General features: G+C 43.4%; 1 protein-coding gene across 1 annotated transcript in view; it reads left to right on the top strand.

Annotated features, from left to right (window-relative positions):
• Window positions 1-1,882: 1,882 nt before the first annotated feature.
• Window positions 1,883-25,859, top strand: part of FREM2 (FRAS1 related extracellular matrix 2) — a 143,468-nt gene continuing 119,491 nt past the window's right edge. Inside the window, exons 1-2 of the mRNA XM_075420795.1 lie at window positions 1,883-7,037; window positions 10,830-10,919. Coding sequence (XP_075276910.1) covers window positions 1,883-7,037; window positions 10,830-10,919 — 5,245 coding nt within the window. The remainder of the gene's footprint in view (window positions 7,038-10,829; window positions 10,920-25,859) is intronic.

The raw sequence follows: 25,859 nt of genomic DNA on the forward strand, positions 1-25,859 counted from the left end.
CCTGGCCTTGAATTTTTCCAGGGATGGGGCCCCCACTGCCTCTCTGGGCAACCTGTTCCAGTGTTTTACCACCCTCATGGTAAAAAATTTCTTCCTTATAGCCAGTCTAAATCTATCCTACCTTACTTTAAAACTATTACTGCTTGTCCTGTCACAACAGGCCTTGCTAAAAAGATTGTCCCCATCTTTCCCACAAGCCCCTTTAAGTACTGAAAGGCCGCAATAAGGTCTATTATCTTCCCTTGAGGCTTAGAAATAAGTCATTAACTTGCTGAAATCCAGGGTGAATGCCTCGTAAGGGTAGAGAAATGATATTAGAGTTGCTTAACTTTATAGATAGAACTTCAGTATAGACTTGTTCAGCAGATTAGCTTTCTGCAGTTTTCCACAGGTATGTCAGTAATAGCATATAGAAGTATCCCACAAATTACAGTAATCGAGTACTGTAGAATAGGCATCCACTGACGTCCCCCTACTCCAAACCAAGCTGAATTATTTGTTGGAACGAGTATTTACATGTAAATGTGACTGACTCTGCCCACATCTGAAAACTCAGATTCTTGTTTTCCATACAGAAAACAAGACCGCACGCCATAACGTTGCTCCCCCACTGAAGGATGACTTCAAAGATTATTCTAAAAGCAGGCATCATAAACTTACACCAAGTCATTTCCAAACAGCCTTGGGTCGCCTTTGAATCCGCCTCTCAGCATTTCTCGCTTTTCTATTGTTAAAAGCTTTTTTAAAACAGAGCGTGGATCACATTTCGTTAGCGAGAAAGAATTTTAGCAGCTGTGAGAGAAGAAGGATAAAAAGTCAGAGCTTGCCATCAGGAATGTTAAAAGGCAAACAACTCCCGCAAACTCAGGCTCTTACTAACATACTTCTAACTGCAGACGCAAGATGGCAGAAACGCTGTGAAGATTTTATTCACCCGCCGCCGCGACTAGTCACCTCCGAGGAACGAAACTGGGCATTAGCTGAGGTGTTTCGCCCCGGAGATGTTTACCCGCTCTCTCCCCGGCGCACGGAGCAGCGGTGCCGGCGGGCAGGTCTCCACACCCCGGTCCCGGGCCCTTCTCCTCGCCTCGCCCGCCCCGGCTTCCCTCAGAAACCTTTCTCCCCCCCGCCCCGTCCCCCGTCAACCCGGCTCGGCTCTCGGGCAGCCCCGCTCCTGCCGCTCAGGGAACCGGGCAGCGGCGCGGCCCCGCGCTCACCTGCCGCCCCGTACCCCGACGGGAAGGGAAACCCCGATCCCTCCCCGGACAGCCCCGCTCCAGCCCTGCCCGACGGAGCCGGGGTTTCAGGAGAGAGCGGGGGAGCGGCGGTGCGCTCCCGCTGCCCCCGGGGCTGACAGAGCTGCGCTCCTCACTGCGGGCGAGCAGCACCGACCTCCCCCTGACACGAGGGGGCCGGGAGGTCCGCGGCGCCTCTCCCGCGGTGGCTACCGGCGAGGCGATCCGCGGCGGCAGGGTTATCCGTGCCCCCCGCCTCCTCCCGGTCCCCGCACGGCCCGGGCTCGGCCCGCCGCCGGCTCCTCAACAACCTGCCGAGCGGCCGGAGGAGGGGGGCAGGAGGGTGACTGTCCCCCCTTCCCAGCAGCTTGCAAGATTGGCAAGCCGCTCTGTCCAATCGAGACAGGCGGCCTCGCCCCCCGAGGGAGCCTATTGGCCGCTCGGAGGCCCAGGGCGGGGCCTCGCTGCTGGCGGGTCTCCCCTCGGGAGCTTGGGCGCGCTCCGTTCAGAGCGCGGCGTGTGTGTTGGGGCGAGCGGGTGCGGGCGGGCTGCGCCGGCAACAGGAGCGGGGCCGCGACTCGGTCGCTGCGGAACGCAGACGCCGCTGCCGGGGGGCTCCGGGCGCTTCAGCTCTGCCGGCGAGGACGATGCAGGCTTTCCCCGCCGCGCCGCGGCGGCTGCTGGCCGGCTTGCTGCTGCTGGCCGGCTGCGTCCGGGCCGGGGCGCCGGAGCCGCCGCCGAGCAGCACCGCCGTCTCCTCTCCGTGGGCGCCGGAGGCGGCCGCCGTCGTGGCGGCCAACCGCGGACTGCGGGTGCCCCTGGGCCGCTCCGCCTGGCTGGACCCCGCGCGGGACCTGGTGCTGCGGGTGCAGCCGGGGGACCGGTGCCACCTCACCGTGCTGGACGAGGACCCGCTGTGGCAGCGCCCGGGCCGCCTGAGCCCCAGGCGGTTCCCCTGCGAGTTCGGGCCCCGCGAGGTGCGGTACTCCCACCTGGGAGGCCGCAGCCCCGCGCGGGACCGCGTCCGCCTGCAGCTGCGCTACGACTCGCCGAGCCGGGCCCTGGTGCTGCCCCTGGTGCTGGAGGTGGAGGTGGTCTTCGCCCAGCTGGAGATCGTCACCCGCAACCTGCCCCTCACCGTCGAGCGCCTGCGGGGCACCAGCAACCCTCTGGACGCCCGCAGCCTGGAGTTCGCCTTCGAGCCGGGCCGGCAGCGCTGCAGGGTGGGCCTGCTGCCGCCGCTCACCGGGCTGCCCCGCTACGGAGAGATCCTCAACTACCCGACGGCGGCGGCGGCAACGCCGGTGGCCGCGGGTGTGGAGGCGGCGGCAGGGGACCCGATGCCCAGCTCCATGTGGGACTGCGAGGAGTTCCTGCGCCTAGGGCTGCGCTACCGGCACACGGCAGCCGGCGGCTCCCCCAACCGCGACCTGGTACCGCTGGTGGCGGAGCTGCGGGAGGCGGCGGGCAGTGGGGCGCTGCTGAAGCGCGAGTACTTCCAGGTGCTGGTGCGGATCCGGGCTGGGATGGAGAACGTTGCACCCAAACCCAGCTTCTTGGCCATGCTCATGATGGAGGTGGACCAGTTTGTCCTCACCGCCCTAACGCCTGACATGCTGGCGGCCGAGGATGCGGAGTCACCACCAGACCTGCTGCTCTTCAACATCACCTCGCCCTTTGGCCCTGGCCAGGGGTACATGGTCAGCACGGATGACCGGAGCTTGCCTGTCTCCTCTTTCAGCCAGCGGGACGTGAGGGAGCTGCGCATCGCCTACCAGCCACCCACAGAGGACTCGGACAGGGAGCGGCTCTTTGAGCTCGAGCTGGAGGTGTTGGACCCCGAGGGTGCTGCCTCAGAGCCCTTCGCCTTCGTGATTGTGGTGAAGCCCATGAACACCCTGGCACCTGTGGTGACCCGCAACACTGGCCTTGTGCTCTATGAGGGGCAATCGCGGCCTCTTTCGGGCCCCGGTCCCAGCCCCAACCTCGTGATCAGTGACGAGGATGACCTTGAGGAGGTGCGGGTGAGTGTGGTGGCGGGGCTGAGGCACGGCCAGCTTGCTTTGCTGGAGAACAGCCCAGCGCCTGCTGCCCCTCGTAAACACTTCACTGTGGCTGAGCTGGCAGCAGGCCGGGTCATTTACCAGCACGATGGCAGCGAGTCTCCACTCAGTGACAACCTGGTGCTGCGGCTGGAAGACGGTGGCTCTCGCCACCGTGTTGAGTTCCTTTTCCCCATTACGCTGGTGCCCACTGATGACCAGCCACCCCTACTCAATGCTAACACAGGGCTGGCCATGGCTGAGGGTGAAACAGTGCCCATCACCACCCGTGCTCTTAGCGCCACTGACATTGACTCGCAGGATGCCACCCTGCTCTTCACAGTGGAGTCTGGCCCCACTGCTGGGCAGCTCTTCCTCCGTCAAGCACAGCCACCTCCTGGCTGGGAAGAGGAGGAAGACGACGAGGGCTTTTCTTGGAGAAGGGTGCCGGGTTTAGCAGGGAGCTCCCTAATCTATGAAAAGCCAGTGAGAGAGTGGCTGCAGCAAGACATTGTAGAAGGGCGTCTCTATTACCACCACTTCGGGCCTCACAGCCCTGGCCCTGGGGTTGTGTTGGACCAGTTCGTCTTTAGAGTCCAGGATGACAATGACCCACCCAACCGCTCCGGGATACAGACTTTTGTTATCCGGGTACACCCCGTAGACAGATTAGCCCCAGAGCTGCATAGTAGCAGCAGCCTGCACTTAATAGTTGCAGAGCAGCAGGTGACCCCACTGCGGAGGAAGCACTTGTGTTACACAGATCAGGATTCTGGGGACCGTGAACTCCGCTACACGATAACCCAGCCCCCCACTGACACTGACACTAACCACCCTCCAGGTGTACATGGAGCCCGGCTTGGATCCCTCGTGCTGACTGAGGATCACTCTGTGGAAGTTACCCAGTTCACCCAAGCCCAGATCAATCATCACAAGATATCGTACCGTCCCCCACAGGAAGAACTGGGGGTGGCTCCTCATTTGATTCAGTTTCAGTATCAGGTGCAAGATGCAACTGGCAATGCAGCCGAAGGGACTTTCACCATCTACCTGCAGCCTGTGGATAACCAGCCTCCTGAAATCACTAATACTGGCTTCACGTTGCCTGAGGGAGCCAGCCATGTCCTTAGCCCAGCTGAGCTGGATGCCAGTGACACGGACACTGAGCTTGCCCATCTCAGATTTATCCTGACCCAGGCTCCTCGGTATGGCCAGTTGCAGCTTTCTGGGTACAGTTTGATTCCAGGAGGTGTCTTTGGCCTGGACGATATCAGACGAGGGAGGGTGGCGTATGTGCACAGTGGAGCTGAGACCAACAGTGATACCTGCAGGCTTGATGTAAGTGATGGGGTTCATTTTGTGCCCATCACCCTGAAAATAAATGTGCACCCGGTTGATGATGAGGTTCCTACGCTACGGTTACCCCCAGGCACTCTTGGTTCCTACCTGGATGTGCTGGAGAATGGTGCTGCTGAAATTACTGCTAATGTCATTCAGGGCACGGATGAGGATACAGATGACTTAATGTTGACCTTCATTGTAGAGGATCCTCCTCAGCATGGGAGCATCCTTGTCCAAGGGGTGCTTGCAGAGAGGTTTTCCCAGAGAGATCTGCTGGATGGTGCTGTGGTATATGCTCACACTGGTGGTGAAATAGGCCTTCTGCCCAAAGAAGATACCTTCAACCTTACCTTGTCTGACCTGTCTGAGGAGTGGAGTGTCAAGGGCAATGTTGTTCAAGGAGTTTCAGTCTTGGTGACCATTCTTCCTGTTGACAGTCAAGCCCCAGAGATTTTTGTGGGGGAGCAGTTCATGGTAACAGAAGGTGACAAACGGGTCATTACTCCTACTCACCTTAGGGCTGAAGATGTGGATACTCCTAATGATGATATACTCTGCACCATTGTTTCTCAGCCCACATCTGGGTATGTAGAGAACATCTCTCCAGCCCCAGGATCTGAAAAATCCAGAGCAGGTGTAGCTATAAGTGCTTTTACCCTAAAAGACCTCCGTCAAGGGCATATTTTTTATGTCCAAAGTATACATAAGGGTGTAGAGCCTGTTGAGGACAGATTTGCTTTCCGCTGTTCTGATGGCATTAACTTTTCCCAAAGGCACCTTTTCCCCATTGTCATTACACCAATCAATGATGAAGAGCCTGAAATCTTTATGCGAGAGTTTGTTGTGATGGAAGGCATGAGCCTGGTTATTGATACCCCTATCCTCAATGCAGCAGATGCAGACATCCCTGCTGATGAGTTAATGTTCACAATCACCAGGCTTCCCAGGCACGGCCACATTGTGAACCAGCTGGTCAATGGAACTGTCCTAGTGGAGAGCTTCACCCTGGATGAGATAACAGAGAGCTCCAACATACTCTACGAACATGATGACTCTGAGACAAAGGAGGACAGTTTTGAGGTGAAACTCACAGATGGTAAACATACCGTTAGGAAAACGGTACTCATCATGGTTATTCCTGTAGATGATGAAACACCCAGAATGGCCATTAATGGTGGTTTGGAGATTGAAATAGGAGAAACCAGAACTATTCATAACAGAATACTGAAGGCTACTGACCTAGATTCTGAAGACAGAACTTTGACATACGTTATAAGATATGGCCCAGGACAAGGCCGCTTGCAGAGAATAAAGCCTACAGGTGGAGTTGAGAATATTACCCTGGGGATGAACTTCACCCAGGATGAAGTGGATAGAAACTTAATTCAATATATGCATTTTGGCCAAGAAGGAGTTCGTGATCTTATCAAGTTTGATGTGACAGATGGAATAAATCCTCTCATTGACCGCTACTTTTATGTGACAATAGGTAGCATTGATATTGTCTTCCCAGATGTAATCAGCAAAGGAGTTTCTTTGAAGGAAGGAGGGAAGGTAACACTTACTACTGATCTGCTTAGCACCAGTGACCTGAATAGTCCAGATGAGAACTTAGTTTTCACTATTACCAGAGCACCTGTTCGTGGTCATCTTGAATGCACAGATCAGCCTGGGGTACCCATCTCCACTTTTACTCAACTCCTATTAGCAGGCAATAAAGTCTATTACATTCACACATCAGAAGATGAGGTGAAAATGGACAGCTTTGAGTTTGAGGTGACTGATGGCTATAACCCTGTATTTCGTACTTTCAGAATTTCTATCAGTGATGTGGACAATAAGAAACCTGTCGTCACAATCCATAACCTGGTGGTGAGCGAAAATGAATACAAACTGATAACCCCATTTGAACTGACTGCAGAAGACAGAGATACGCCCGATGCACTGCTGAAATTTATCCTCACTCAAATACCAGTTCATGGTCAGATCATGTTCAATAATTCCAAACCAGTCACCACCTTCACTAAACAAGATCTAAATGAAAATCTAATCAGCTACAAACATGATGGCACAGAATCAGTTGAGGATAGCTTCTCTTTCACTGTTACAGATGGCACTCATACTGATTTCTATGTCTTCCCCAACACTGTGTTTGAAACGAGGAAACCTCAGACTATGAAGATTCGAATAATGGCTGTGGACAACAGTATACCTCAAATTGTAATAAATAAAGGTGCTCAGACTCTACGTATTCTGGCCACAGGTCACACCGGGTTTCTCATTACCAACAAGGTGCTCAAAGTGGAAGACAGGGACAGTTTACATGCTACTCTCAAGATCAGAATCACAGAGGGTCCACGACATGGCTTCCTGATCCATATGGGGAAAGGCAACCATAGCATCAGCCAGTTTACCCAAGGTATTATAACACTCCATGCTTTCTTTAGATCACTGGAAACATTCTTGTTCATACTAAACTCTATAATAATTGATGGGAGAAACTTTCCAACAGTGAGCTTATTTATAATGTCTTTATTATTTTTTTTAGTTCTGTTTGTTATTAATTGCATCTGTGACAGCTTTAAACAGGAAAGGGTGTCTGCTGCATAAACACTGAATAAAGGAGCATCTTTGCTTTGGAGGACTTACAGTCCAAATAACTGTGATTTGGGCTTTCCATCAGTGGTAGAAATTTGTATAACAGAATTGGACTGCACATGGTACCAAAACTTTAGAGGCTGAGTGCCTTCTTTAAACAGTTCTATTTAGAAAATGCTATGGGAGTGGCCAAGCTATTATTAACTTATAGTCATACCATGGCTAGGGTATCAGTTGCTGTACAGTCTGAGCACATTAACTGTAAAAGCAAAATAATTTCCCAAACATGGGGAAATAATATATTATGAGTGCATTTGTTGCCTTAATTACACAAATCTTAACCACAAAGTGTTTGTGGTAGATTAAAAGGTAACATAAATGTTTAAAAGTTATGTCAGTGGTACTTACTTTTGACATGGAACTAAAATACTGGGTGATATAAATAGGAAGAAAACCATATGTTCCATATTTTCTGAAATAAGGTCTCAACACAAGGCTATGAAGTAACTGTAATTAAAAGGGGAGCATTAGCTATTCTCCAGAGAATTCTCCATGTTACTTTGCAATGAGTTAATAGCTGGTTAATTAAAAATGAAATGAGGTTTTTTTGAGCCTCCTGCAGCTGTGGAGTGAGCAGACAGCACAACTGCATGGAGATTCAAAATTAAAGGGACCCAGACAGGCTGGGCTGTGCAGGTAGTAAGGCTAGAGACGGACACTTGTCTGTATTTCATTTCACAGAGCCCGTACTGGTGTGTATCCCATGTTACACTCTTGATTGTAGGGATGTTCTTGTCAGATGTACTGCCTCTTGCTAACAGGCCTGATGAACTTTTGAATGGCTGGGGTGCCCCAAGTTTCTGCAGTGTTAGTGGAAAAAAAGAGAAAGAGGAGGGACCAAACCATTAAGCTTTCGGAACCACCATGTCTCCTTAAATGGAAGGCTTCAGTAGTGAACTGTGAGTAGTATTGAGAGTATTGCTGTCAAAAAAAGCGAGGAACAGAGGAGAATGGGAGTGAGCAAATAAACAGATTATCACTTTTTTAGGGGTTTTTCTCTTACATTGGAGAATATAGAATTACTGAGTTGGTGCTCCCTGAAATCAGACTACTGCATAGCACAGTGACACTCGATTTTTTCACGGGGGGAGGCACTCAAGGGAGGACCTGAAAGCAGCACTTTTAATTTATCGTTTCTTTGTTTACAACTTGGTGATAGTAAATGCAGAGAAATCTTCAAGAAAAACACTTGACACATGGTAATTTCTAGTCTAGTGGTGTCCTAGGACAAAAATACATACAAAGAATAGTGTGTAAGTGTAGTTGTGTTGCACTCATCTCTGCAAGGCAGGTCTGGAATTTGTTCGTAGCAGATATTCATTAAGATTAGAGAATTTGTTTTAAAGTGGGGAAAGTCTATTAAGGAATTGCCAAATCTTTCACTTTTAAAGAAGTTTAGTGGTATATAACCAGTAGGTAGCTGATGTTTAGGTAATGCTTTGAATGTACATAGTGTGACGGACTGCTGAGTGCTGTTTTGGGAGTCCCCGGTGTCACATGGGTAAGTTTGTGAGTAAGGGCCAGGTCACATTCCGCAGCTCTGCAGGTGTGCTCAGGAGCCAGGAAGAAGGCGAAGGAACAGCAGAGAGCAAGGATCTCCCTTGACAATGGTATAGCTTGGTTGATGTCTCAGCACTCCATGTAGCTTCATGTGGCCAAAGATATCTACATGACTACTCCAGCCAAACATGCATTATTTTTTTCATCATTCACCCTGATAATGCTTTTTATCTTCTTTTTCAGGCAAATGTTTTCAGAGAGATGAGTGAGTTATGTTGTGAAGTGCAATTGTTTCTTAAAGAATATATATTAATATATGTAACCTTTAAAAACCACATCAGTTTTGCAGAATTTTAAATGGAAAATCAGTGTCTTGATCTAGTGGAGATAATTATGGGTTTTTTGATAGAAAATTAAGTTGAATGGATTTCAAAATTATGTTGGAGAATTCCAATATCACATTAATATTCAGTAGGCACTGTAGTTATACAGTAATGAATTGTGCTTACAACTAGGCAAGTTTTAATGTAACTAGCATAACCTAATCAGCTGTGGAAGGAACATGTCGAATTGCTCAAGTGACTCTGAACGTGTTCTTAATGAACAGAAAACAGGTCATTCCTTTGCAATTCTTTTGACAGAATTAAGATGTCTGGATGACAAGTGGCTTTTTTTTGATGAGGTGGTCCTGGTCCTGCAAACACTGGCTCAAGTACTTATCTTTATATATGTTGGAACCATGGGTTTTGGTAGGGCTATCCACATGGGCAGAGCTGAGTACTTGTGTAAGTGTTTGTGGGATGAAAGAATTATTTGCTCCGCTGGCATGAAGGGGTATTTGTTTGTGTCCTCTTTACAACCCCATGAATTTTTGATCTTTAACTTTCAAACATGTATGGAAGAGATTCTTCAGTGACCTATATTTGCTGATAATGTTCTAAAATTGTTTGCTGTAGAAGATGTCTTGCTGCTTTTGGAGCTCAGAATTTTGAGGAGCTCTAACAAAAGTGCTTTCAGCTTCTTTTTGTAATGTGTATGCCCTAACATGGGAGGAGAACTTGGGTGGTACTTGAGCTACACTTTAATGCTTTTAGTTTCTAACATTTTTTCTTTTAAAAAGTATCAGACATGGATTTTTACCAACAGCGGTCTTTCAAAGAAAGCAACAAAGATTAGTTTTTATGTATTACAGGCTTCTCATCACTGCTCAAGGAAACTAGAAAACACAATATTAATAAATGTTTGTTTACCTTTTACATTCTTTATTGCAATTGATGATTCAGAATTGTGCATTGAATTTCTTCTTAGTGAAGTCTTGTCTGTCTGCTTTAAATGCATCTGTTTGCGTTCTTAAAGCAGTCGATCACTGTAAGTGTTTGAGCACTATTTACGACAGTTCATACAGTTTATATGCCATATCCTTTGAAAACATGCTGGTAGGATATTCTGGTGGAGATGGCATTTTTGCAGGGAACTAAAGAGACTGAGATCTCTCTACTACAGAATATGTAGAGATACCCTGTCCTAGAGGTGGACCACATGCCAGAAGTAATCTAGTTCTAAAGGCGGGGTGGAGGGAGAGGTCGTGTGGACTAATTTGTCTTTCCTCTTGAATGGCGAGTAGAACTTCACATAGAAAATACCCTAGGTTATGCCTCCGTTTCAGCCACAGATTTTCTGTGACCTCTACAGGATGGAGAACAGCAGAATCAATATTTTAGTGGAGATAGACCTCTGTTTAAGAAAATGCACCACTAAAAGTATGAAATAGTTCTGACTGTTAAGCCCAAGTTTTTACATTTCCTTTCAGTTCTTTTTGTAAATACATCTTAAAAGAAAGAAGGCACAGGGGATGGGAAAGTAAAAGGAGGGAGAATAAATGGTATCCTTTAAACTTCAATGCTGTTAATACTGAAATTCCTGAGCTCTGCTGGAGAACCTTGACCTGTCTCCGTTGAAGCTAAACTATTTAACAGATGTCAAGTTTTTCTATAAAAAGACTTTCCTACCTTCAGAATTTAAAATAAAATCTATTTTTCCTGACTCTTTCTAGCTGATATTGATGATATGAAGATATGCTATGTTTTACGAGGCGGTGACAATGCCACCAGTGACATTTTTCATTTCATGGTTGAAGATGGTGGTGAGTACTCATAAGATCTGTACTTTTGTTGTTCTTGAAAGAGAAAGAGTTTAAGTTTACTTTGGGAGTTTTAGAACATTGAATTTAATTGAGAGAAATCTCTGTTACTTCCTGGGATATGATTTTTGTTATGACTTTCTCATACTGTGGACTATTTCTGGTGATTACAAAGAGAAGTGGTGATAAAATGGTAATTGCATCTAATGAAGCAACACTCGACCTACTCTAGCGAGAAAGTGAAATTCTCTAAGTCTACGCAGTTACCTAGGCTTTCTGTGGTTTTTACCTTTGGATTCCCTGTCCAGGCTCTTTACACATAAGGTCTCATAAGCCTTTTACCTTGAGAAACTTCCTAAATTTTGATTTACAGTTATGGTTGCCTACTTCTTTAAAGGTTCCAGCTATATGGCTATTTATATAGAATAATTTTCTCTGATGTACGTGTTTCATAGAGTTCAAGTTCTGATTCTACTTACTTAACAGAATCCTCAATGTCTTGTCAAAGATCTTTGTCAGGTGACTGCTGTGAATTCTGCTGACTAATATTATTTTGTAGGATTGTGGAGGATGCAAAAGGAAAAAATAAAACCAAATGGAGAATACTGGCATATACTCGTCCATGAAAAAAATGTAGTTGTTTTTTTCTCATCAGTTTAAGGGATAAATAAAACACATTAACAGGCCTTTTATTTTTCATCCAAAGTGTGTACTTAATGTGGGTATTCCTAAATGCAGATATTCCTCTGTGTGGTAACAGGTGGCTAGATTATGTTACTTTAATCCCTTTTATAATATGTGATATATATCTGTATGAGTAATTGGCAATGAATTTTACTAGTTGATTTAATAATATCCTTCTTAGAAAAAATGCTTCAAGTTAGCTTATTTTCAGATCATGTGTACTCAGCTTGTGTTACTTCCTCATAAAAGGCACAGCCAATTAGTGGTATTAAGACCAGTGAACAGGGATTTGTCCTGTCTGTCACCGATTGAACAGTTTTGTCACCATCTACCATTTCTGGGAGTGGGATATTAAAGCGTGTTCTCCTGTTCATTGTGCTGGACAAGCACAGAAGACACAGTACCTCTAGAGACTTTTGCAAATCTTTGCTACAGCAGTGAGATAAAAGCTTGTAACACCTGACTTATTTTCCTTAAATGTTTTCTTTCAGCTGAGATACAGGCTAGAGAAATTTAAAGCCAAGTAAAGATAATGGAGCATGGGGTGCTATATTTTCTAAGTAATACCGTCATTTTCTTATGATAGATGTCGTACATGGTGACATTGTTCATGATTTTCAAGTTGTTCTTTTAGTAGGTGAACAAATACTCAGTCTTGAGATGTTTCAAGGTTTCATGTGATGGGAGTAATTAAAGCTGAAGAAAGTTTGCTCTCAGCGAACTGATTAACATCACTTCCTATAACTGAACTGCTCCTTGAGAACCCAACATTTGTGAGACTTCTCTCCATGCTATTTGAACACTTTCTAGTGGCAAATGTGTCGTTAAGGCAAATTATATTTAATATATTCTGACTCTATATCAAGAATTTTTCTTTCATTGGAAAGCTTACCTGCCACATCTGCTCCTGCTTGGCAGAGTTGTAACAGCCTGTCAATTGTAACAGCATGCTATTTTTCATAAGAATCATTATAATAAGAAGGTACTTGTGGATTTTTTAGAGCCCTTGGAAATGTGACAACATTATCATGCAGACTACTTAGCTAGATGGTAAGATGGTCTTTGCTTTCCTAAGGCTATTTGTCGATACAGTGAAAAATGAACTGTGTTGAATTTCAGAATATTTCTGATTTTCTGCTTGACTGGAGATGGTAAAACTGCATTTAAAAGGGATGAAGTTGTGATCAAAACATTATTTGTGTGTCTTTAATAACTCAAAATTATTAGTAGTGTCTTTAGAGTCTGTAACAGGGGTGAAAGATTCAGCAATTTAATCTGACTATATTTCTGCCCTCTTCAGAAAGAGATCAAATCCAGTGTTTTGCAGCTCAGGTATATTTTGGCAGAATTTCAATGGTACCAAGACTATTGTCTTAGTGGTTTTGATTTTAAGCCAGATCATTCTAGGAAACTAAACACAAGATCTGAGTGAAACATGCAGCACAGGCTACTAACATCCGCAGCAGAATGGCATGCTTCAGACTTCTGTCTCCTGTATCATGAATTTTGCAGTAGTAACAATGATGGCTACCACACAGTGCCTAATGCTGTAGATGAAACAAGTGGGACTCCACTTCAGCTGAATTGTGCCATAAGTGGTCCCACTGAAATCAGGAGAGATTTCAAAATTTGTTTCAGTGAATGAGTATTTGTTCATATTATTCAGCTAATGTTGCTTTTGAACAAGTAAAAAAAAAATAAGGCACATCTCGCAATCCAAGTATTTTATATCTTCCAGTTGTCTCATGCCTTAGCAGGGGGAGCCTACAACGCCATTCTCTGCTGTCTTCAAATACCATGAATTAGAAAGCTGATTTTGCTCCATACTTCTAGCATTGTATGTAAAATACTCTGTTGTGTGTCTTTGAATATTTGTTCATGGTCTGTGAAGTGGAAACAGGAGAAGAAGAGCATGACTTTCTCTAGCTCCATCTTTTTGATATGCCCCACTCATTATACCGTGACTTAAGAGATCAAATGCAGACAATTATTTGATGGTCTCTTAAATGGTGATAGTCTGATTTGGGCCCAAGTCTGCTATCTCAGGCAAATGCATGGAGGCCAAATGCAAAGAGTCATCAGACTGCTCCAGTGTGAAATTTGTTGTGGATCTCCAGTTTTCTTTACCATCTTAAATGTGGCTAGCATTTGTGGTAAGCAAGTTAGGGCAACAGCAGACTAGGTGGGTAAGTGAGGGGAGAAGAGCCAAGTCACCACCCTGCCAGCTCTCGGCCCCTTGCCTGCTCAGTTTCTTGCAGAGGGAATAAGGTGAGTGTCATGCTATGTACCAAATCATGACCTAGGGTCTGCAAACATGAAATATGATACTGGGACAAAGTTGTTTTCTTACTGGCCAAGGGAGAAACCTGCAGCCTAGACAAATGAAGAATAGCTTAGGGGTTATGGCTGTCTCGTGATAACTTTCTGAGTATAACTAAAGAGAACAGAAATGGGCTCAATATGAAGAGAAAGAAAGGCAATTTAAGAGTAAAAGGAATGAAAGCCTTTAGGACTGTAATTCACAAGCAAGAACATAAGCCTGCTGCATTTAAACCAAAATTAGAGGTTTCACCAGAAATAACTGGTTGAGGTTTTAAGCTCTGAAAGAGTCTTATTGTCAGCATCAGTTACCTGCATGTGTACAGCTGTAGTGCTTTTCTGACTTTAAATGGCACGTTTCATAAGAGTAATTAAAAAGTGAGATGAATTGAACACAATTCAGCTATTTATCAGCACTAATATTTTTAAAGGTAGAAAAGGTTTATAATTCTTCATGCTTAGCGATTTAGACTCAGGAGGGCGAGCCCTTGCATTTCTGTTATACTTTGAACAAGAAGACACTGTAGGATGTTGGATGCTGTGGAGTTAGTGACATTTTGAAAGAAACTACCGTAGTTCATATTAACAATTTCTGTTTTGTGGAGACCCATTGATACTGAAAAAGTGTTATAAGTCCATTTTAACTAGACCTTGAAGAAAGTATGGAATTTTGTGTTTCAGAAAGCTTGCAAAACAGTCTCAGCTGAATCTTTTCCCTCAGAATTGGCCTCCACATTGTATTAATAAGGTGGAGAAAAAACTCTTCTTAGCCTGTGCAAGCATGTGACAGTGGTGAATCCTGATGTATATATTATTAAATTCTTAGTTCAGTGATTAGTAAAGGCACCAATACTACCAGAAGGCAGGAAAAACAGGATTTTTTTCCTGTGGAATGTAAAAGAAATAGAAATCCAGACTAATAGTTGAACTCCTGGATGTATTTGTGGTACGTAATTTTGCACACTATTGAAGGACTCAGTAAACTGAAGAAAAAGATCCAGCTGAAAGCACTTGAGACTTTTAATTAGTGAAAAACAGACTCACAAAGTAACTTAAACCTGTTAGACTTAGTGAGAAACTGCAATGTCTGCTGCAACTTCATATTACTGAAAGCTTGGGGAAACTGGATATGTATGGCACTACCAAATATATGCGTAGAGCCGGTGCTTCAGCTATGCAAAATGGTACTAACTCGTATAGAATGAAAGCTGACACAGAAATTAGCTCCAGTGTGTTGAGGTCTTGTGCCTGTTTCAGAAAACTGCACACTACAATTTCACACTACATCTGTTGTGAGTTGTGTGAGGCATCCTTATGTGAGAAACTAGCACTGAGAATGCGCAGTTGAAACTGAATTCCATCATTCACCTCCAATTTATGCCCTCCTTGTCTGGTTTTTTAATGTCACTCCATTAAGTCATAATAATTGAAAAACAATACCGATCTAAATGCCCACTTATCCAATCTGTAGATGATATTTTCTCATTAAATGTGCAGTTTCAAACGGTGTGAAACTAGTTGAACTGATTTAAGGCAATTTTTTGGCTAGTTTCTGCTAATTGTATGTAATAAAGCAAACATATTCCAAAGCTGGCACTAAACTCAAACCCCAGCTCAGACCCCATACCTCCAGAGGCATGATCAGTCAAATACATTCCTTTGCCCAGCAGTGGGTATCAGGGCTGGGTAGCAGTACTACAGCAGTACGCTGAGTACCAGTTGCAGGGCAGAGCCTCTCTGTAAAGGACTACTGTTGTCTTCATTTTTGCTTCACATAAGAAATATTCTTTATTCTATTTAAGTGTTGTGGATAACTGAATTACTCATGTTCAGACCATATAAAATCAGTGAACGAATGTTCATATTTTCTAAATAGTGATCTGCTCCCAAATATTTTTAAAATATGACCTTGTTCTTGGCCTGCTTCTTGCTTGGCTAGTGCTCTCATCACAGTAGTCTGCCTTGATTGTTCTTCCTCCTACCCTGTCTGTCTTCTGAAACTTGGGGAACCATCAGCTAGGACTGCAGCACTCACGGAAGACATTTGTGTTATGTGCCTCAGTATTTTTTTGTTTCAAAAGGCTCGTGCCATACTAACAATATTTTGCATTACAGAGTCAGTTCCATTAAATTTTCCCATTTTGAGGAAAAAGAAAAAGAGATAATGTTGATTTGGGCCTGGAGCATTCTGAAAAAAAAAAAAAAAAAGATTGTGCAAGCAGGAAGCCCACTGTTTCCTGTTCAGCCTTCATTTGAACCCTAATCTGTCCCTCCCTTACCTAACTCCCCTCTCTGCTCAGTGCTTAAGTGGAGTCCTCCAAACTATTTCTTTAGGGCTGCCAAGTGATACCTTGCAGTACAGTGCCTCAAGGGTACAATGATTTCAAAGGGGAAATAATGACAAATTCTCATGGCTGTTTTAGGAATGTGAGGATCACTAGGGAAGGAAAGAAACAGGCTCTTTGGGCAGCTTTTCTGACTTAAAGCCAAAGCATTGCAAAGCCAAGGCTCACTGAAACTAGTGATTTACATCATTAGCTAAATCTCATTTAAACTTTTCATTACAGATCCCTAAATGCCTTAACACAGCACTGCAATTTTCCTGTACTAATGTTTGGTTAAATTCCTGCTGAAGCAAGAATTTTTCAATAACAATTCCCTGAAGTTAGTCTTTAGACCTAATTTCTGGGAAAACTTCATACACTTTCCCCAAATATGTTTCTGAAAGAAATTATGTTAAGTAAAGAATCACTGTTCTGCTGCGTAGAGAAAATTTCCATTAAGTTTGTGAAATATAATTATTTCATCTGATGGCCTTCATTTTACTAAATAATAAATATATTTTTAGGAATTTCACCATTCTGGTAGGCTTTATTCATTTGTGAGAGAATAATATTACAATCCTGAGTATAATTATTAGGCTAAAACTGTTATCAGTGCTACTTTTCAAAGTGGTGACACTGATGTGTTTTCCCGGGTGAACTACAGTAATAGTGTAGGAACAGACATTTTAGACTCAATATCTGACAGTTCTTAAAGAAGCAGACTGGTAAAATATCATTGGAAATTATTTGCAGCATCCTTGCTTGACCTCACATGTGGCATTTGGGCACACTAGTCTTGGCAAGAAACATCAACTGCATTTATTTCTGGCTTAAAAACGAGGGCATCACATGTTGGTGGTACATTTACCATCATTTGCCAAGTACTGTATTGGATTCTGGTCTTTTGCCAGGCTTCTTACTGCTGTTTTGATATACTCTAGGTTGGTGCCCAAACAATTTTCCACATGTCACACTTCTTACTGTAAGTATTACCAAGGGATTTAAATAGTAGCTTGACACTACAGTTTATAAAAAAAACCAACCCAAACAAACAAAAAAAAACCTCAAAATAAACTTTCTGTAAATAAACAACTAGTTCATGGTGGCATTGTTGTGAATGTGGCTGCAAGGTCACAGAAAAATTAATATCTGTTAAAGTATACAGGAGTAGCTATGTGTTTTGTGTAGAAAAGATTATATGGGACATATAGAAAGTCTAGTTTAGGCCTCACTGATCTCAGTGGAAAGATTTTCATTGTCTTCTGTATCAGTTTTACTGGTTTCTTTGTACTGACATTATAGACTGACTGCTGGAAATTATTGAGTTTTCCATTTTGAAATTGAAAGACACCTTATCGTCCAAATATGTATGTAGAAAAGAAGGTCTGCTGTATCCAGATAAAACAAAATAGTTTTCAGAGAGGTAAAAAAGTAATTGTTTGGTTTGGCAAGAGAATTTTTGTTTGTTTTTAATTATTTGGGTTCAAATGATGGTTTTAGTCAAAAGCAAAGCTTTCCTCTGCTCTCTGTCCTGGATTATTTGTCATTTTTAACAAAAGCAAAGCAGTGTAATTGAAGGGGTGGGTTTAGGTACTGTTCTGGACTAGGAAAGGGGAGGCACTTGTGTTCTGAATTGCCTTTTATACACAAGTTAGGGCACTTTGTCCAAACGTGGAAGACTCGGATGCAATTGATTCCTTTATTTCAGAGGCTTTGAATACATGCTCCCCATAATGTGCCCTCACTTATGTTCTGGACAGTATTTTATCCATTTTCTGTTTGCCTTCTGTCTATATGAATTCTTAAACAGTTTTGTGAATATAGCCTGGACTCTGATGTTCCACTCTCCAACTAAATACTATTACTGTAGGGCAAACAATTTCCTATTTTTTGTATGTGCTCCTCCCATCTTTTTTTCCCCTATATTTCTCATTTTATGCTAATACCTGCTATGTTCCACAGAATAAGACGGCTTGAATGGATCAGTTAGGAGCAGTGCATTCCAGAATAACCTTTATGCTGGTGGTTTAGATCAAGGTTTAAGGTGGGGAGATTTTGGTTCCAGTTCTCTTTGAAGTCAGGGCCAATAGTCGTGTCTTCCATGTAGAATGAGCATCCCAAGTGCTGTGCTGGCTGGATAGAAGGGAAATGTCTCCACACCATCACCTGGTGATAGATATTTTTCTAGCTTAAAGCAGAGATCACTTGCTGAATAATCACACTCTTAAAGGACAATGTATTCACAACAAAACTGACCATCTCAGTTCTTGGAGCGGAATCCTGCTTGCTTTACCGAGCTGAATAGTGCCATTGATTTCATTTGACCTGGTCCGGTCAGACGCAAGGAAGATAATGCTCAAGATAGCACTATGAGTACTTAGCAGGCCTTTTGCTTAAAAATAATCCACAATTTAGCCTTTATATTCTTATGATACTTAATAAGGCCTATCTTGCAGAAAAAGAACCATGACAATGAACAGTAAAATTAGGTCAAAATGCATGAATTAAAGGGATTAAGGAGACACACTAGGCTTACGTGGAAGAATTGAGAACTCTCAGGAGTAACACTGATTGCCAGCGACATGAGAACCTGCAGAAAGACACTAATTCCTGAAGTGAGCTATAATAAGCCTGTGCATGATATTGGTGGTTGGTTGCAAATATTTTTGATTCACACAGACTGAAGAGGTCTAGAGAAGACTGAAATGAGAGAGGGGACACTGGCTCCTGACAAGGAATCCCACTCACAGCAACTCAGCTTGTTTCATTTCCCAACCTGTTTTCACTGAGGGATTCTGAATAGCCCTCAGGATGAATTTAGCATTTTTCATTCCACTTGATGGTTAACAGTGTAGAGTCTGTTGCTGTGGGCTGGTAGGCATTGGGAATGTGCTGAAACTGAAACTTTACATAACCGTTGAGTGATGGGGAATTAGAAGCCTGCTGGAAGAAAAGATATCCAGTATGCTTACATAGCCTTTCTAGTACCAAACAGTTATGATGAAGAGCAGCCATAGCAAAGAGTTTAGATGTGTGCTGGTTTAGCATCACTTCGGCAGCATAGGGGAGCTAGTTCAAGGCAATGAACTTTCTCTGGAGTTTTCCTGTGGAAGTTATAATTCTCTTACTCTTAAAAAGAGCATTGTACTTGCAGATACCTCTTCTGACCTACTCTTGCAAAGCATAACACGTGTAAGCTGTGCAGGCTGAAAAACAAGTCTGCTGGAAAACAGTTATAAGAATTGGTATGTTCATTTATTCTGATTGTCTTGCTAAATCTCACAGTATAAGGACCATTCTTGCCTTATCAACCTCTTTGTGTACTTTCTGGGGAATGGAAGACATTAGTTTTATTTCACAAGCCCAAACCGTATTTGGATGATGTTCAAATTTTCCTGGAAGTCATATGAACTGTTCTTTATAATTGGCATTGAAGAATTTAAGAAGAGGAAGTTAAGAGCCAGGAACAATACAACCAGAGTGAAAATCTTGTTAGACTAAATTGATTAATTAATTTGACCTGTGCTGATTTTTGTTTTGATTTCCCCTCGGTGAGATTTTTTTAAGCCAGTATATATGGCTTGTTTTCCCTGGGGTTTTCTTCAGTTAATCTTTCTTTTACAGATTTAACTAATTAGTTTTTGGATTTAGTAGTAGAAAGAATTTCATTTAGCAGTAGGCCCTTAGGAAGCTCTTTGAAAAGACAGAATTTTTCTTTTTTTCCTCTTTCTGAAGAAGGATTTTAGCTTGTTTAAGTTCAGGTCATTAGTAAAACATTAATTCATTCAGCTTGATACAGCATTGCCCTGAATGTTTGCCAGGATTCCAATCTCACTAACTTTTAACTTAAGTACCAGTATAGCACTTCTGTCACTCTGCTGTGTAATGTGCATTTTCTCCAAGACTGTAGGAATGCTGTTACCACACACCTTGCTGCCTCTTTAAAGCTTTGTAGTTAGGGTGGAACATAATAATTAGAGAGCGAATTGTAAGGATACCTTTAAAGAAACATTTGAAACTAATTCAAAGCCCGGTGCCTCCAGTGAGGCTCTTTGTGCCTAGAGGTTTGTGGTTTGATGCTGCATTAGTAAAATCTGTGAGAGTATTTTTTTCACTTACTACTGTGATATTCAAGAGCAGGTCATAGAAGATAAGATTCTTATAACTAATAACATGCTATTATTCGCTGTCGCTAAAACTATTTTACCCTAAAAGTTTTTATTTTAGGGCCCTTAAAGTATGTGATTTCTTATTCTGATGTCTTCTCTTTAGGCGGATCTTGTGAGCTCAAGAGCCCAAGACACTGTAACCGGTTAAAAAAAAACACTGGAGCACTCTGTTTTATTATTGTAAGACTTTCCTGGGATTTGTGCTGAATTCATTCACTGTCTACACTGTTTAATCTTAGTAATGCCCTTTAATCTGGCTCATCATTACAGTAGGAGATTTGTACTACTGTGTGCTCAAATACATCCCGCCTGAGAAAACTGCACGGAGAGTCTTTTGGATAGAGATGTAAGATCTTAATTAAAAGGTAACTAGTTATTACCTTTTTTTTTTTTTTTCCTGGCAGATGCAGAAGTACATCACACTTTGCTTCTTCCTTATGGACAGGTGATACAGTATTGTACATTTAAGATCCAAATGGCAAAACTTCTCTAGTGGGCACTTTGAGTGGGATTATGTCCTGGAGTCATGCTAATCAAGTGGAGGCCCTTAAAGTGCTGAATTTATAGCCATAATAAATTTAGATTCCCACCATAACCAGTGACAAAATGAGAGATACGTCGAGTGTGAGTAGATTTGGATGTGGCATGGGAGCAATTGCTCTGAATTCTAATACAATTTTGCCCACATATCCCTTTTCATGTGTACTTAGAATTTCATAAATCATGTGAGTATTAAACAGGGCAGCTTTCAGCACTGACAGGAGTTATAGGTCATTTGGTGGACATTTTCAAGCTTGTTGGCTGATTTGGGCATTGCGCTAAACATATGAATGGACATGAGATTGCTGGTGTCTCACTTTTACTTAATAAAGCACTGCATACTGTATTACTTGCTGATGCCTGAGACTTGTGCTCAGTTTTCTCTACTGCCTGAGGAAGCTTAAATAGATATTTCCTACAAAACTGCTGTAGCCTTTAGGCTATAGGAAATGTGAGGTGAATCCCTTTCATTGAAGCAGTGTAATTTTGTGTGGAATGAGTAACTGTTCACTGGTGATCACAGGTCAGGCTTCCTGTCCCACTGCAGCAAAACCAGGCCCTTTTGGGCTGCTGCTCAGCTCTCATGAGTTCTCTGCTCCATCTAGCATGGTGGAAAAGTCGCTTCTTTTCCTTTATATTCTTCCCTCACGTGAAAACCTGGGTCCCTGTTGCCACTTATGCCTGTGTGGGGGATTGTTCAGTTAAATTTTTAGCTCTGTGCCCTCCATTTCCATTCAGTCAAACCTTTTTTTCCTTCCCCTGTCATTTTTCTGCCCCCTGCTTGTTGTCACAGCCTGGTTGTACCAAGAATCATTGAGAGTTAATCACTTGGTTATCAGATGACTAGATCTGCTGGGGACAGAGGGATGCCTTTTCCTGGCAGGGACTGGGAAAAGTTGAATTAGCCCATGCTCCTGCAGGGTCTTGTTGTTGGTACACCAGTGGCAAGTTGCAATGAGACAAAGCGAAGCATTGCTTTTGGCATTGTTTTGCCACCAGTGAAAAATCTTGGTAAAAAATACAGAGAGAACTATGCTTGACCCCCCTTATATATTCTGAGAGGAAGAATCCTTCACCCGTTAGAGTAGCTGGAATAGGCAGACCTTAGGCATTAAATTGAAGTTATGCAGTATTTGAAGGGGCCTAAGAATGAGGGATTGTAATTCTTAGCATTGAGACGTATCACCCAGCCCATAGGCCCATATATTCTCATTTAGCTCTCATTTTTCCCCCTCTGCTTGAAGACAGGCATAAGGTCATTTAATAGTATGTCACACAGGTATTGTAGCCGTAGCACTGCAGAGTCCTGTGTGTCATTTTAAGATGCACAGTTACTATATGCTTTGGGCTTATTTTCAAATATACTGTTTCAGATCCATAGCAGGATCATAACTGCACTAGATTCAAATAAGCTGGACAATTTTCACCAGCAGTGGTTCTGCCCTAAATTAAATAATGCATAATTCTGGGATTTCAGTTTATGAAGAATGGAGGAACAGAGCGCAACAGAGATATGTTTTATTCATTTATTTATTTATTTGAGGGAAAATAACTCTTTTCAGAGAAAAAAAATCTCAGTACTAATGCACTTTCTACCTCTAAACCATATTATCATATGTATACCTGTTCCCTATTCAGCACACACACTAACCAACCCACATCTCTAAATCAACACAGTGGGCCTGCAGTAATTCCTGTGTTATCTCCACGACCTGGAATTCTGCTGCAACTTAAACTCCTTTTCTGAACTATAAGGTTCATAGCACAAGTAAATTCAAGGTGATATGATTTATTTTGCTCAGTTCATGAAAAAAATATTTACATCATATTCCAGTTAATGACCAACAACTGTTTACTAACTTTAGCAAACAGAATGAGGAACAGAAGGGAAATATTTCTTATGGGATCAGTCTGTTTTTTTCTTCTTCATTGAGTCTGCCCACTGCATCCCCTGAAACAGCCTAGATTTAACTAATCCCCCTTTTCCGTTATACGATTGAGTTGTTTCTGAGAAAACACTCTTTGCTACTCTTACAATGTTTGCAAATTGAAAGAGGCCTCAAAAGAATCTACACTTGAGAAATACACATCCATTAATTGAAAACTTCTTCAAGTTGGGGCTGGCCCTCAGGAATCGCAGTCCCTGGAGGTAAGAGAGAAAGCATGGAGAAAGTAAGACCTTCGACTGGTCAAGGAGGTTTGGGTTAGATGTCATTTAAGCAAACTCAACACCCACAGATCCATGGGCCCCAATGGAATGTACCCATGAGTGACAAGGGAGCTGGCAGATGTCGTTGTTAAAGCCACTCTCCATCATCTTTGAAAGGTCCTGAAGGACAGGAGAGGTGCCCAAGGACTGGAGGAAAGCCATGTCACTCTAGTCTTCAAAAACGGCAAGAAGAAGGGCCCAGAGAACGGCAGGCCGGTCAGCCTCACTTACATCCCTGGAAAGGTGATGGAACAGCTCATTCTGAATGTTATCATTAAAAAAGCGGAGGAAAAGAAGGTTATCAGGAGTAGTCAGCATGGATTCACCAAGGGGAAATCATGCTTGACCAATCTGATAGCTTTCTCTGGTGGCATGACTGGCTGGGTAGATGAGGGGAGAGCCATGGATGTTGCCTACCTCAACTTCAGCAAGGCTTTTAACACTGTCTCCCATAACACCCTCATAGAGAAGCTCAGAAAGTGTGGGCTAGATGAGTGGTCAGTGAGGTGGATTGAGAACTGGCTGAATCGCAGAGTGCAGAGGGTTGTCGTCAGCGGCGCTGAGTCTAGTTGGAGGCCGGTAACTAGTGGTATCCCCCAGGGGTCAGTACTGGGCCCAGTCTTGTTTAACTTCTTCATCAATGACCTGGATGAAGAGTTAGAATGTACCCTCAGCAAGTTTGCTGATGACACCAAACTGGGAGGTGTGGTAGATACACCGGCAGGCTGTGCTGCCATCCAGTTAGCTCTGGACAGGCTGGAGAGTTGGGCAGAGAGGAACCTGATGAAGTTCAACGAGGGCAAGTGCAGGGTCCTGCATATGGGGAGGAACAACCCCATGCACCAGTACATGTTTGGGGCAGACCTGCTGGAGAGCAGCTCTGTGGAGAGGCACCTGGGGGTGCTGGTGGATGACAAGTTGACCATAAGCCAACAGTGTGCCCTTGTTTCCAAGAATGACAATGGTATCCTGGGGTGCATTAAGAAGAGTGAGGCCACCAGGTCAAGGGAGGTTTTCCTCCCCCTCTGCTCTGCCCTAGTGAGGCCCCATCTGGAGTACTGTGTCCAGTTCTGGGCTCCCCAGTTCAAGAAAGATGAGGAGCTACTGGAGAGAGTCCAGCGGAGGGCTACGAGGATGATGAGGGGACTGGAGCATCTGTCCTTTGAGGACAGGCTGAGGGAGCTGGGCTTGTTTAGCTTGAAGAAGAGAAGGCTGGGCAATGGGCACAAACTGAAGCACAGGAAGTTCTGTCTGAACGTGAGGAAGAACTTCTTCCCCCTGAGGGTGACGGAGCACTGGAACAGTCTGCCCAGAGAGGTTGTGGAGTCTCCTTCTCTGGAGATATTCAAGACCCGCCTGAACGAGGTCCTGTGCAGCCTGCTGTAGGTGACCCTGCTTCAGCAGGGGGGCTGGACTAGGTGATCCACAGAGGTCCCTTCCAACCCCTACCACTCTGTGATTCTGTGATTCTGTGAAAGTTGTAGTAATTTCAACATATTGAGTAATAAGCAAATGTAGTTTTAGTCTATTAGACTCCATGTAGTTACTGCTGTTACATATAGTAGTTTGATAATCATCACTCATAGGAATTCTGCTTGAAATCATGTGATAAAATTATTTCCTCCTCTTAATTACTACTGTTACTGCCTATTAAAGCAAACAATTCTAAGTATTTAACTTCTGATTTTTCATGGTTCTTTACACTTCCCTTAATTACATGTGTAAACCAGACCTTATTAATTGTTTTGAAGTCCCCAATTCATCTAAGCATCTGAGGAGGATAACTTATTAGCCAGCCCTGGAACAATTTCTAATTACTGGATTGTTGAGATCTCAAGTGACTGCAGTGCCTTCTGGAGCTGCCTGCTTATAAGGACACCTCACTTAACTCTCACATCTCAGAGGTTGCCCTTCTGTGCAATGAATCTGTTCTTTGTTGATCTGATGTAATTTTATTGCAGTCTTCCTTTGGTTTCCACAACAGAAAGAGAATAAATTTAAATCTTCTGTGAACTTGACTTACATTTTTAGTAAGAGTGTGTGCAAATTTATGTTAGCTCTTTGGGACAGAGCTGTGTTTCCTAGCTGGGACATACTTTCGCAAGTGTATACGTAACCTGATATGGCTACACATGCCTTTGCTTGATTATCCTCTCATCAATAGGCAATATATTATTGTGATTGAAAAATAGCTTCTATGCTGGTTTTTTCCTGCAGTGCTTCCACTGTGTTCTTTGCATTAAATAGATGCACATTGCTGCAAAATTATATTGTAAGACATCTACTAATTCCTTGGTTAAATCCCATGTTTTCGTATCTTTTGAGTACTACAGAAAAATAATAATTTTAGTCTAGTTTTTTTCTTCATAGTATTCATTTTGACTTGTGAGGTTTTTACAGGATACTGTCCATGTAGCTTAGTTCTTCAGATTCATTCAGTGAATTGAGTTGCAATTACTTCCAGCTGAAGTCCACTTCTGCTCTTTTTCTTCCCCTACTGTTTGATGACTCTAGAATAAGTACAGATATGGTGGGACTGAATATTTAGTTATGAAGATAATCACAAAGAGTTAATATAGGCTTTCTTTCACAGCATTTTACATAGCAACATGTGACAAAATGATCTTAAACATTTAGGCAACACTGAGTTTCATAAAATCATAGTTTGGACATCCTGATTTTGCATGCAGCTAGGGTC

Source organism: Opisthocomus hoazin, chromosome 1 (genome assembly GCF_030867145.1).
Source record: "Opisthocomus hoazin isolate bOpiHoa1 chromosome 1, bOpiHoa1.hap1, whole genome shotgun sequence".
Lineage (NCBI taxonomy): Eukaryota > Metazoa > Chordata > Aves > Opisthocomiformes > Opisthocomidae > Opisthocomus > Opisthocomus hoazin.